A 12,154-nucleotide genomic window follows, 5' to 3' on the forward strand; every position below is an offset into this window, starting at 1 on the left:
AGCGGCAGTTCTCTGGGCAAAAATGCCTTGTTGATGGCAGAGGTCAGAGGAGAATGGCCAGACTGGTTCCAGCTGATAGAAAGGCTACAGAAACTCAAATAACCACTTGTTACAACCGAGGTATACAGAAGAGCATCTCTGAACGCACACCACGTCAAACCTTGAAGCAGGTAGGCTATAGCAGCAGAAGACCACACCGGGTGCCACTCCTGTCACCTAATGAAGTGGCTGGTGAGTGTATACTGAAGCAATGCACGTTGTGTACCTTGCTCATGGGTACAAAGGCAGTGTCCTAGTGGGGAATTGAACCTTTAGGTTACAAGACCAACTCCTTACCCATTATACCACACTGCCGCCCACATTAACAGTAATGTGTATATAAATACTGTATGGACAAGGGGATTTATTTCTGTATTTTAACAATGTTTGGAAAAGTATGCCAAAAACAGGAATTTGTGCTTTTCAGGATCAGTTTACATGCTAAAATCAAATCAAGTGGATTTTCCTGTTTCCTGGTGTAGTGTACAATTTATTCCAAATTGGACAGGGATATAGCTCTGAAATATAATTTAATTCAAAAGAATGTACAGAATTTTGTCTGGTGATGATATGCCATAATTACTCAATTTTCCAAGAAAATTTACATTTTGAACATTCATTTCAGGATACATATACACTTAAATCTGCTGCTTTATGAGGCCACTCTTGGTTACACAAAATGCATCAACTTGTCCTTTTTGAAATCCTGGATAATGTAACGTACATGGTTGGTAGTTTCCTGTGGGAGTGTGTGAGGTCTCGGTACCTAACAGATGTCAACCAGACAGTAGAGGGGGAAGGTACATGCAGGCTATCCATCAGGTCCCGCATAAGAAAACCATTATCCATTTTGCTCGTGGAATTTGCATCAGCCTATTTCCCTTTACACGGCAACAAATGTAACGTAATGGGAAGGTTACCACAAACACATCACTCCCTAGCTGGTGCTGACTTGAGTTGTATGATTGGGACCCTGCGCTCCAGAAATTTTGCGTCTCTTGTTTCGACTCCGTTTCTTTTTCTCGTCATCCGTCGTTTTTGGTGTCGGTACTCCAGGTTTCTTTTTCTTCTTCAGGCAGCTGAGTGGGTTTGGATTTGTGACTTTTCTTTTGCGTTTTTTGTGGCATCCTTTAGCCCCGTCTCGTGCAATACCCTGCTCTTCCTTAAGTCTGCAAATGCTGTGCTGCTGCTGTGGAGTCACCAATTCTCCTGACTGCACTGCCTGAACGTGGGTAACCGAGCGCAGGGAAGGTTTGTCCAAAACAATGGTATTCAGTATGATGTACAGAAGAGGCACTCCAGGAACTTTCTTCACAGCTGCGGATAACTCATGGTCCTGAAGAAAAAATAAAATGTGAAAAACAGAACAACCTTTCGGGGGAGCCGATAAAAAACACCTTTTACATAACTTTTAAAGACACTATATCGTTGTAATGCAAATAATGCTGTATTGGATACATGTCTAACAGGTAAACTGATGCTTCAGTAATGAATCTATTGTTCGTTCTAAAAAAAAAAATAATTAAAAAAAGACTTGTAGACTGTTACAACCGAAATAAGTCGCGATACTGTTCAAATTTATATTCATCTGAAAAAGGGGTATGTTACCTGAGACGCTATGAAGTAGTGGTGGGGATTGTTGGCGTCTAGCATTGACAGAAGACACTGTGAAGCTGGGACAGAATTCTTAAAGTGCGAGCAGTTCCTAATCTGGAAACGCTGCAAGATGATTTTAGCTCCATAAAGTTCCTTCCCCAGCGACTCAAGTTCCTTCAAAACACAACTGTAGAACACATTAAACAATTTATATTACAAAAAATGACATTTAGCGACCATGTTTTAGCTATCGACAACGAAGAATATAAATTCTACATAACATTCACTAGCTAGCTAGCCAGCTAATTTATGACAAAAAGTTTGAAACATAGCTTACTTGGTGGTACACAACTGCACCTCTCCCATCAGGTATTTTGGCATCTGCTCTTTAATTTGAATTTTATTCTTCAAAGCTGCTTGGCAAAACGTGCCGTCGAGAAGTATCTGAAATGGTTCCCTAAAACTGAAGTTGTACTTATAAAAACTAATAGTTTTCTTTGCTTGTTTCTGCCGTTTGATTTTCATTGCAACAAGCGGACTCGAATCTTATATACACTGCTAAGCACCAACACACGCTCTTATTGAACCTCCAAAGTATGGTATAAATTTGATATTTAAAAAATCAAGCACGACTACTCAACTGACCACGTGATATACCCGTGCTACAAGGAAGAATGTCCGTTGGAAAACGAAGACAAAGTGTCTGGGTTTCCCAGTGACAGCTAAGTAATATTAATGATTAATCATATAATTAATGTACTTTATATTATTTATATCATTATAGATAAACACATTGTATTATGTTTAATAACGGTTTATAAATGCTTTCCATACTAGGGCTATCGTGTTATACTGTGGTTGTGTTGCCAGGAACACATCCCATCTACCTGGTATTCGACCCGAGCACAATATAGTGTTACATTATATTCCCGGAAACATTATCCAACTTCCTTCCTTTTCGCTCTCAGTAATTTAGAAAGATGGCAGCCCGCAAAGAATCTGCCGCGGCATCTTCTGCACCCGCCACGCCGTCTCAGAACACACTGGACTCACCAGTCAAGCAGATCCAGATAGAAGGGCTGGTAAGTTCTGCAAACCCAGCTAGCCTTTATGATCATCCGTTAACGTTCATTACGGACAGCAGGCTACTGATCGACTGAACACATGGACATCATCACACCACCACCAGGCCTTATCGGCGGCTAATTGCTAGCTAGTTAGATGAAGCTTTGTGAAACACGAAGCTAGCTAAACATTTGGTCCATTGTCTGATGGTACGGCGTGACTTAAATTTCAGTGGGATGTAGTGCCAGGATCATAGCTAACGCACAGCGACCGACCATCACCCGATAGCTGATTAATGCTAACTTAGACTAATTAACACTGTATATAACTCGTATTGTGCAAGGTAACTGGGTGTTCACTTATTTCAGTAACCAAATTAAAGTATACTACATATTCAACAAAGGATACCGGTTATGAAACTAGTGTGTTATAATTATTCAGCGCCTTTTAAAGTTTGTTTGCTAAAAACCTCCTTTCATCCGTCTTTTTCGGTTGCTTCAGTGGTGACTTAATTTCTTTAACTCTGCTAACGTATGTGTAATTTCCACATAGCACATACCGCGTCAAGTATTAGCTAGTTATAGTTATACAAGTAAGTGTGTAATACGCTGTAAGTTAGCTTGCATAACGTTAGCTAACTAACACATGAGTTCGAGCGATTTGGTCGCTACTTGCGACTCTAGTCAGAACTGAATATTGGTTGGCTAGCAGGCTATAATGCCGGATGTAATTGGTTGTTACTAAACATGTCATCAGTAGATCACTTTAGCTCACTAAATTACTTTCTTCCCTAACATGTAAGTTTTAATGTTCCCTCCACTTTAGCCGGTGTAGTTATGAGGCTTTTAACTTACTGGTTCGTAGCAATACAGTAGATGGAGCTATAAACCTGCGGAACCAGAAACCGCTGAAATACCTCCACCACTGTCTTCAGGATTTTTGCCTGCCAGAGCAGTTTGGGTTGGCATTATGGCGGTTTCAATGTATTATTTTCGGGTCTTGACACGCATTACTTTTAAATATCCAGTACTGATCATTGTCTCTAAATTGCATGCATTATTAAAGGTCATGTTTGTGTTGGGGTATGGGTTGACAAATTGAGATGCTACAGCATAGCGAATATTTTTGTAGACTTGTATCATACTGATTGATTTACTCTAAAATGCAGGAGAAAAAATAAGGACATGTTTTGACCTTAGCCATGTTACAGTCAAATCCCAAATCACCCCCCCCCCCCAAGCTGAATGTCAAGGTAGTTGTCCCAACAACTGTGTGATTTAAAAAATTAAAGAAAGAACATAGGACATAAATTATATTACAGATTTTGAAGATGTACACTACATGCCCAAAAGTATGTGGACACCCTTTCTAATTAGTGGGTTTGGCTATGTCAGCCTACGGGCGCCTAAATTCAAGCATACAGCCATGCAATCTCCATAGGCAAACATTGGCAGTAGAATGGGGCATACTGAAGAGCTCAGTGACTTTCAACATGGTACTGTCAAAGGATGCCACCTTTCCAACAAGTCAGTTCGTCAAATATTTGCCCTGTTATAGCTCTGCCGGTCAACTTTAAGTGTTGTTATTGTGAAGTGGAAACTTCTAGGAGAAACTACAGGTCAGCCGTGAAGCAGTAGGCCACACAAGCTCACTGAATGGGACCGCCCTGTACTGAAGTGTGTAGCGCATAAAAAAATTGCCTGTCCACGGTTGCATCACTCACTACCCAGTTCCAGAGTGGAAGCAACACCAGCACAAGAATTGTTCGTTGGGAGCTTCATGATATAGGTTTCCATGGCACAGCAGTCGCACACAAGCTTAAAATCACCATACGCAATGCCAAGCATCGGCTGGAGTCGTGTAAAACACACTGCCATTGGACTCTGGAGCAGTGGAAATGCGGTGTCTGGCATTGATGGATCATGCTTCACTATCTTGCAGTCTGATGTATGAATCTGGGTTTGGCGAATGCCAGGAGAACGCTACCTGCTTGAATGTCAACTGTAAAGTTTGGTGGAGGAGGAATAATGGTCTTTGAATGAGATGTTCAGCCACACTCATGGGTGCGATATTTGGGTATCCACATACTTCTGACCATATAGTGTAGAACACGTGCATGTGAACTTACTGATGTTTTTCCAGGCTCAAAATAGAGCTTAGGTTGTGACTGTGTGACAGAAACTGGGTCGGTCTGGCTTCCCTGCCGCTGTCGACTACGACACTCGTCCTCTCCCTATGTTTCGCTACGTTTACAATATGAAGTTCTGGTCTTCAAGAGGCAACTGCTGTGTGTTGAGATGTAGCTTATAAAAATTAAATGTGTGACCAAAATTTAAAAAATTGGGACAATTGAAATATATATACGTACTAAAATTGGGGGGAAATATAGTCTATACTGAAGAAAGATTGTCATTCTCTACAGCAATAGTGGTATTTGGAATTGAAATGTGTCTTGAAATGCGTTTCAAGACATTGTAGCTTAATACAGTGAAAAACATTTAGGCAGCCTAAGACATGCCAATGTGGGAAAAACCTTGTAATGTATGTTCTACATAATTTATAACACTAATGAATTTCACTTTGACATTCTGAATGGCACATGACGCCCTGGACATAGTGTAACAAAAGGCTGGCATTTTTCTGGAATTAGAAACATGACGATCAAATAATACCAATGTATACGAAAGAGGACTGTACTTAGCCAGAAAACTACAGGCCCGTAAGTTTTACTTTCATCGCATGTAAAATACTGGAATCTATCATTAGAGAAAAGTTGGTGGTATTTCTTGAAAATAGCAATATCCTAAGGGATAGCCAGCATGGTTTTCGTAAGGGAAGGTCATGTCTGACAAACCTTCTTTTATTCTTTGAAGAAGCTACCAAGTGTTTTGATTATAACAAGCCGTAGGATATTATCTACTTAGATTTCCAAAAGGCATTTAATAAGGTAACACATGAGACTTGTTAGTAAAATGAAGACTGTAGGAATTAGAGGACTTATTTCAGAGTGGATTTGGTACTTGCTACAGGGTAGAACACAAGTAGTAGTAGAAGGATGGACATTATCTAAGTAGAGAGCTGTTAGAAGTGGAGTCCCTCAAGGATCGGTGCTGGGACCACTGCTCTTCTTCATTTATATCAATGACCTTGACTGGGAAAAGTATATTAGTCAAATTTGCAGATGATACAAAACTTGGAGGCCCAGCTAATAGTTTAATTACATTTGTTAGATCACACTTAGAGTATTGTGTGCAGTTCTGGGGACTGTACTACAAGAAAGATACAGAGGCTCTGGAAAAAGTTCAAAGGCGAGCAACAAAATTGATTCCTGGTATGAAAGATAAAAGCTATGAGGAAAGACTTAAGATGCTTAACCTCTTCAAGCTTAGTAAAAGGAGACTCAGGTGTGATTTGATTGAGGCTTTTAAATTTGTAGAGGGGATCAACAAAGTGAACTACAAGAGATTCTTCAGGTTGAGTTCTGTTAGTTGAACAAGAGGACATGAATGGAAATTTACAAAAGGTAGATTCTATATAGACATTAGGAAGATTTTTTTCATGCAGAGTAGTCAATGTGGAATAGCCTGCCGGGTCACATAGTAGAGGCAGAAACTCTGGGGATTTTCAAGACTAGGCTTGATACAGTGTTAGATACTATGGAAAATGGCGAGCATTGTTGGGCTGAATGGCCTGTTCTCGTCATTGTATAATATTATGTCTTCTGTTTTGAGTCCTTTAGCTAGAGTGCACATCTGAAAGCTTGAAGTGCTAGTACTTGTATATACACACTGTTTATGTATACACACTACAAGCTAAAGCAAAAAAACAACTACATTTTGTTAATTTGAAAGATGAGAAAAATAAAAATTCTGTCTTTACTGTATTAGTGTGAAAGAGTACATGGCCATCAGTCTAAATGAACAGTGGCAAGTGAGTCTTTTCTCTCTAGAGAATTTTTCCTCATACTGTCATACTGTACATGAGTTGCTGTCCCACTTGGTTCAGGACATTTTGGAACTTCGTACCCCTGACAGAAACATGTTAAATGGGCCAGGCACTACAGTTGAAATGTAGGCTAGCTAGGTCTGGTGGTCACTCCAGGAGTTCGGTCACAATGCCATCATTATCTTCTAACGTTTCGAAGCTTTTTCGGATGACTGATGGCTATGAATGATATTTAAAAAGCGAAACATGGCCAAGAAAGTAATTACTATTAAAATAGCTGCACAGTCACACAAAAAGGCCAGTGACAAAGTATGCTGCTACCCACTATTCAGGGTAGTGCAACTGGTCTGTGAAATTTCAGCACAGGAATATGTGTAATCTCAAAGTGATGTCCTTTCTATGGGCCACTGTCACTGGTTTTTTACAGGGCTTTGAAGTCTCCCTTTCATTTAGATTTTCTTTTCCCTTGTATCTCCTGGAACAGTGGAGCAAATTTAAAGAAGCCACTGTCAGTCTCTTGTTTCTTCTCTCTGATAGTCTTGTATCTGCTTGTGCTAACGTCCAGAGAGCCAAATCGCAGCAAGTGTACGTCCAAAGAGTTCTGCACTTGTGTATTTTGTCTCTGCAGTCCAGAATTGATGTTTTTGAGTTGTGTCATAGACCAAGATAGTTTAATTTTAGACTTTGTCCACATTTGATTCAGCCTTCAGTAAGGGTGGGGGTCTCTATCTCTTGTATTTAAAAAAATAATAAAATAATGCAGAAAGTACCACCGCAGAAATATGGCAGCCCCACTCCTTTAAGACTTCAGTCAACCCTCTGCGTCTGGGCAGCTGTGTGTAGGTTGTAACTGTAATATAACATCACACTGTGCTGTATAAAAATACATGTCGTGCCTTTTGTTGAAGCAAATGTGATTGTTCAGTTCAGCTTCAAAACCAAACTAACAATGCATCCAGTATAGGTCTTTCCTTTGGCTTTTGCTGCAGTGTCCTTTAAAAGTGAGTGTTTCCTCAGAAAAGGTTATCAGATAAACAGCAGTGCAGAGGAATGAAAAATTGAATGCATACTGTGCCATTTCTCTATGCACCTTCAAACAGCGTATAAAAAAAAATTCACAGACAGACCAAGTACTGATTCTCTTTAGTGACAGATGTTCAATACACGGCCTGTTCCTGTGGTCCATCAATTCTCTCTGCATTCATACAGTAATAGATTTTGAGTGCTGCATTAGGTTTATGAATATTCATGATGTTCCAGGTCTTGGGACATGCAAACACTGTGCACTGGCCACTGCCATTCAGGAGCATGCATACAGTGTGGACGTTTCTGGTTAAACATTAGAGACAGAACTTTCCATGTTATTAACGCAGTGCTGGCCATCTGCTCAGACTGTAGCTGGCACACGGAATTGAGATTCTGCACCTCAAGCGTGAGATTGCTTGGATGGTGATGGTTAATGCTAGCAATCAGCCTAGAGTTAGCATGCATGTGCAAACAGGCTCCCTGCTGTGAATACCACTCGGTTCATAAGCATTTCCAATTCGCTACACAGATGGGGCCCTTCCGGAGATGGGTGCCTGTTTCCATGCACAAGCCTGAACTGTCGCGCCCTTGAACTCCCACAGTAGCGCTCCTGCAGAACGGCCGTTAATGAGCAAGAGTTCCTGGCTTTTACAAATTGGTGACACGCAGAGTACAGCATGTTTTGTCTGTTGGAGTCGAGCTCTGAAACGTGTTCCAGGACACGTGCTGTGAGCTGACTGCTTTTGTTCCTTCCGGTGAAAGCACGAGATACTGACCCTGTATTTTGGTGAAATCTGCCCCTTCTCTGCTCGTGCCCACTGAGGACAAACGTAACTGGGGAGAGGCTGTGACACTTCAAGTGAAAATCGCATGCTCATGCATGAATGCAGTTAGATTCTGTTCATGGATGGGTCATGAGCCTGGACAAAAAGCACAGAATCTAATTTTCCACATAGCCTGTTGGATTGTTTCGGAATAGTTTTGGTTCAGTCTTCAAAGTACATTTTTGAGCAGATCTTCAGGTAATTTGACCTTTTGTAGGTGTAGCCCTTTTCCCCAGGGGTAGTGTGGGTGGGAATTTCATTGCTTTGTGTTTTGGCAAGAAAACCGCAAACCTCACTTATTCGCTTTTATGCATATCTTAAGAAAATTGTTCTCTTTATGAGGTTGACTTCACATGGAATTTTGGATTTTGCAAGCCCTTTAATTTTTGTTTTCTTATTTTATGAATTTTATTTTGCAATTGTGAATGTGCATGTAGAATTTCCTTAGGAATGCGAACTTTATTGCTCAGTATGACGTTACGATGGAAATGGCAAGATTAAATTTTATTGGGTGTCAGATGTTTGAAAATATGATTGGCAGTGTAGTTCTAGAAGTACTATGAAGACTCTTATTGTTTTTAAGTATTTAAAAATTCAGAGTGGTGGTACTTCAGGGGTACCCAGAAAGGCCTGAACTGCATGGCTTGCTGTCCGTTAATCAGTGCATCCCAGATATTGCTCAGGCTGCAGTTGGATTGCTCTTGGCATGTGGATTTATTTTGTTTGTTTTGAAACGTCACCTAATGTAATTCACATTGGTTTGTCGGCAGAGCACAATTCATGTGCTTTGGGCATTGTGTGTTTTATTTAATTTGGCTGGTTGCACCTGTGTGACACAATCACTTCCGTCCGTAAGTCAGTTATAGCAAAACAACATGGCATAGATACATCTGGACAATTCATAGAAATATACCGAATAACCAAGGTAATGTCCACAAGCTTTGAAGGCTTGCTACCGACACTTGCTACCGCTAACTATGTTTGATTGCAGCTAACATTAGCCTGCATACTGTGAGTTCACAAAGAAGTTAGATTGGAAGGATTGATTATTGTCTTTGGACATTTGTTAGTCCTTAGTCACCTAACTGCTAACTTTATTTGAAATTTAAATATCTTTACCTTACAAAACTAGCCAACTGTGTGGTTTAAATTTTGGCTATTTTGCTATCAAGTTAACGTAGCTTAGTTAATTTGTAAGGGTCCACTTTCGATGTGAAATTTACTTGTGTAGGCCTTTGTTTCCATAATACAGTTAGGCTATGTTATATTATTTGAGAATTTGCTGACAAATAAACTTCTACGATATCGAAGCTTGATTGTTTTGTGTGACTCATCAGATATCCCGTAGATACTGTATTACCAAATATTGCTTTTATTTGGCTGCTATTAACTATCATCAGCAGCATGTCATTATAATGTGACACAAACGGCCATTGTAGGCCTAATATTTTAATTCTCTAAATAGAGTTACATATAGGCTATATTCCAGTAGTAGATATACCTGTAAATCCTTATAGGATGAATTAGAAATGAAACATTATGGTACTAAAATATTATAAAATATAATACTAGAATGTTAGAAATAATGGCTTGTCTCTAATAATGATCCGTCTCAAATAAAGGCCTGGTTCTTTCTTCAGTTGAGGTAAATAAAGGCCCCGATCACTATTCGAGAATTCCCGGATCACCTACACATATAAGAAAAATCAGCTTGTTAAGGTGACATGGAAAATGGAAAAAAGACTCGCTGCAAGTCAGCATCTCTCTACTAGCTACTAATAGTTTGCTCCACACGGGTTGAGAGCTCCCTGTGCACACGGGTGGGTGTAGGCATCCCTGAGTGCCATTCTATTTTGGAGTTGTGGGCCCTTTAGTGAAAGAATGCTGTGTGCTCTGTCTGTTGTGTCAATTATTGAATTCGGCCATTTTGAATCCTGAGTTTGTTGTGAATTTCTGTTTGTATGTATCTGTGTGTGGCAGGCAGGTGTACTGTTGTGCCTGTCATAAGCCTTAATTGTTTTCCCTGGGTTTTTCTAGTACATGCTGTTAGCTGCTGTTTTTCCTCCATTCAATGCTAACGTTGTTAAAGAGCAGGCTTTCTCTGCCATATGCTTTGGGGGCCGTGTTGATCTCATTAGAAAAAAGAAAATGGCTGTCAGGTATGAGGCTTGAGCTCTCTTCAGGTGAAACGGGAGGAATGAGTATTTCCAGCCCCTGCGCACTGAACCTTCCTCTTAATCTCGGCCTCAGGTTAAATCCAGGCGTATTTTCACAGCGAATCCCTGCAGCGCACGGTCCCAGCGGACCACTCTCCGCAAATGAACCGTGTGGCGAGCGCCTCCTGTCCGCAGTCTCTGGCGGACAGCTCTGCGGTCATTTAATTGGAGCTTTCATCCATCTCTGCCCGCGATGAGCAGACGCTGAGCTTCGCGCAGGGCGGCCTCATTTTATTCTCAGCTTGCGTAGGCAGCCGCTGTTAGCGCGCCTGTCAGGGGAGGATAAAGCGGGCGATATTACTGCTTGTAGCCGTGACGCCGCCTGGCTCTCATTGATTTCCTATGGCTCCTGTTGCCTCGGTTCTCCTTAAATAAGAATTTTTACCCCCGGTTTCCTTCAGCTCAGTTATTGGATTTATGTCCCTCCTGGCCCCCATGCTTCTTTTCTTCCTGCCTTTGGACGGTGCGTTTTTGTGACTTATTTTGAGCATGTGTTGTGTTCCCACCGGGTCCGACCGGTCCTTACCGCTAGAGACCATGGGCGTTGTCCACACTAGCTCCCGCCTCTGATACGTGCCGTTACGTTCCCGCGAAACTTTTGGAATGAATGACATAATGAGGCAGGAGCGGGCAGTTCTGCGTGTTATACGCCATTTTCGTTTTTTCTTGTCAAGGAAATCCTGCAGTTCCCAGACTCGGTGGTCTCGTCTCTTCCCCTAATTTAAATGGCCGTCGGTCGTAAATCAAACATTTTGTGCCCGATGCAATAGAAGGGGGAACGAGAGAGTGCAGTTATTGGGAAGGAACTGCAGGCAGCCTAGAGGAATAATAATGGAAACTGACTGAAAATATTCAGTTTTCCTTATGTCACCCTCAGTAGCCTGAAACCTCTGTCCACACTGTTTGAAGGAAATGGCTTCGTTTGTGGTCAAACGGTGTGCCTTTAGACCTGTATTTCTCAAACAGGCACATAGGCCATCTCCCTGGTGGTCTGTTGGTGAAGGTGACATTTTTATTAATCGCATAATCGATAGTCTGTAGCTAGCTGGTTTCCTGCCGAGTTGATATTGCAAGGCTGTGCTCAGGTGAAAGGTACACATGCCATTCGTGATGAATGAAGTCATTTTGTGCTCATCACATATAATGGTGCTCTTTGAAATGTACAAATGTTATTGTGCATAATAAATGTGTTGTGTTTAAGTGTGAAAGCCCATCTGGTCAGGAGAGATTTTCACAGTTGTTTGTGATCCAGTAATAGTAATGGGTTTGGCAGGGTCTTTTGTAGATATAATGTGGGCAAAACTGCAGTGTCACCTAGAGATGTGTGATTGAGGCCCTGGGGCTGAAGCAGTATCTGTCTCTCCCACTAATTGTGCACGGTGTCAGTCTGCAGCTGAAATTATGTTTGAGTCTGCTTGAGCACGTGGGCAGGTGGGAGCCATT

At 41.2% G+C, this 12,154-nt stretch overlaps 2 protein-coding genes across 2 annotated transcripts in view; one reads left to right on the top strand and one right to left on the bottom strand.

The window, feature by feature from the left end:
• Positions 1-552: 552 nt before the first annotated feature.
• On the bottom strand, positions 553-2,325 carry utp23 (UTP23 small subunit processome component). Its single transcript, XM_064348426.1, has 3 exons — positions 1,973-2,325; positions 1,648-1,822; positions 553-1,375 (listed from the first exon to the last, which is right to left on the bottom strand). The coding sequence occupies exons 1-3, from the start codon at positions 2,158-2,160 to the stop codon at positions 977-979; spliced, it is 762 nt and encodes a 253-aa protein (XP_064204496.1). The 5' UTR covers positions 2,161-2,325; the 3' UTR covers positions 553-976.
• A 234-nt stretch (positions 2,326-2,559) lies between these two features.
• eif3hb (eukaryotic translation initiation factor 3, subunit H, b) overlaps positions 2,560-12,154 on the top strand; it is a 93,355-nt gene continuing 83,760 nt past the window's right edge. Inside the window, exon 1 of the mRNA XM_064348425.1 lies at positions 2,560-2,717. Within this exon, the coding sequence (XP_064204495.1) occupies positions 2,616-2,717 (102 nt within the window). The 5' untranslated portion in view covers positions 2,560-2,615. The remainder of the gene's footprint in view (positions 2,718-12,154) is intronic.

Source organism: Anguilla rostrata, chromosome 8, assembly GCF_018555375.3.
Source record: "Anguilla rostrata isolate EN2019 chromosome 8, ASM1855537v3, whole genome shotgun sequence".
Classification (NCBI taxonomy): Eukaryota; Metazoa; Chordata; class Actinopteri; order Anguilliformes; family Anguillidae; genus Anguilla; species Anguilla rostrata.

Bases quoted from the DNA above. Each gene is read 5' to 3' on its own strand.
- utp23 (XM_064348426.1), bottom strand. From the start codon at position 2,160: ATGAAAATCAAACGGCAGAAACAAGCAAAGAAAACTATTAGTTTTTAT. The intron at 1,823-1,972 runs GTAAGCTATGTT...TGTGTTCTACAG, and splicing joins GTGCAGTTGTGTACCACCAA to TTGTGTTTTGAAGGAACTTG. The intron at 1,376-1,647 runs GTAACATACCCC...TTTTTTCTTCAG, and splicing joins ACTACTTCATAGCGTCTCAG to GACCATGAGTTATCCGCAGC.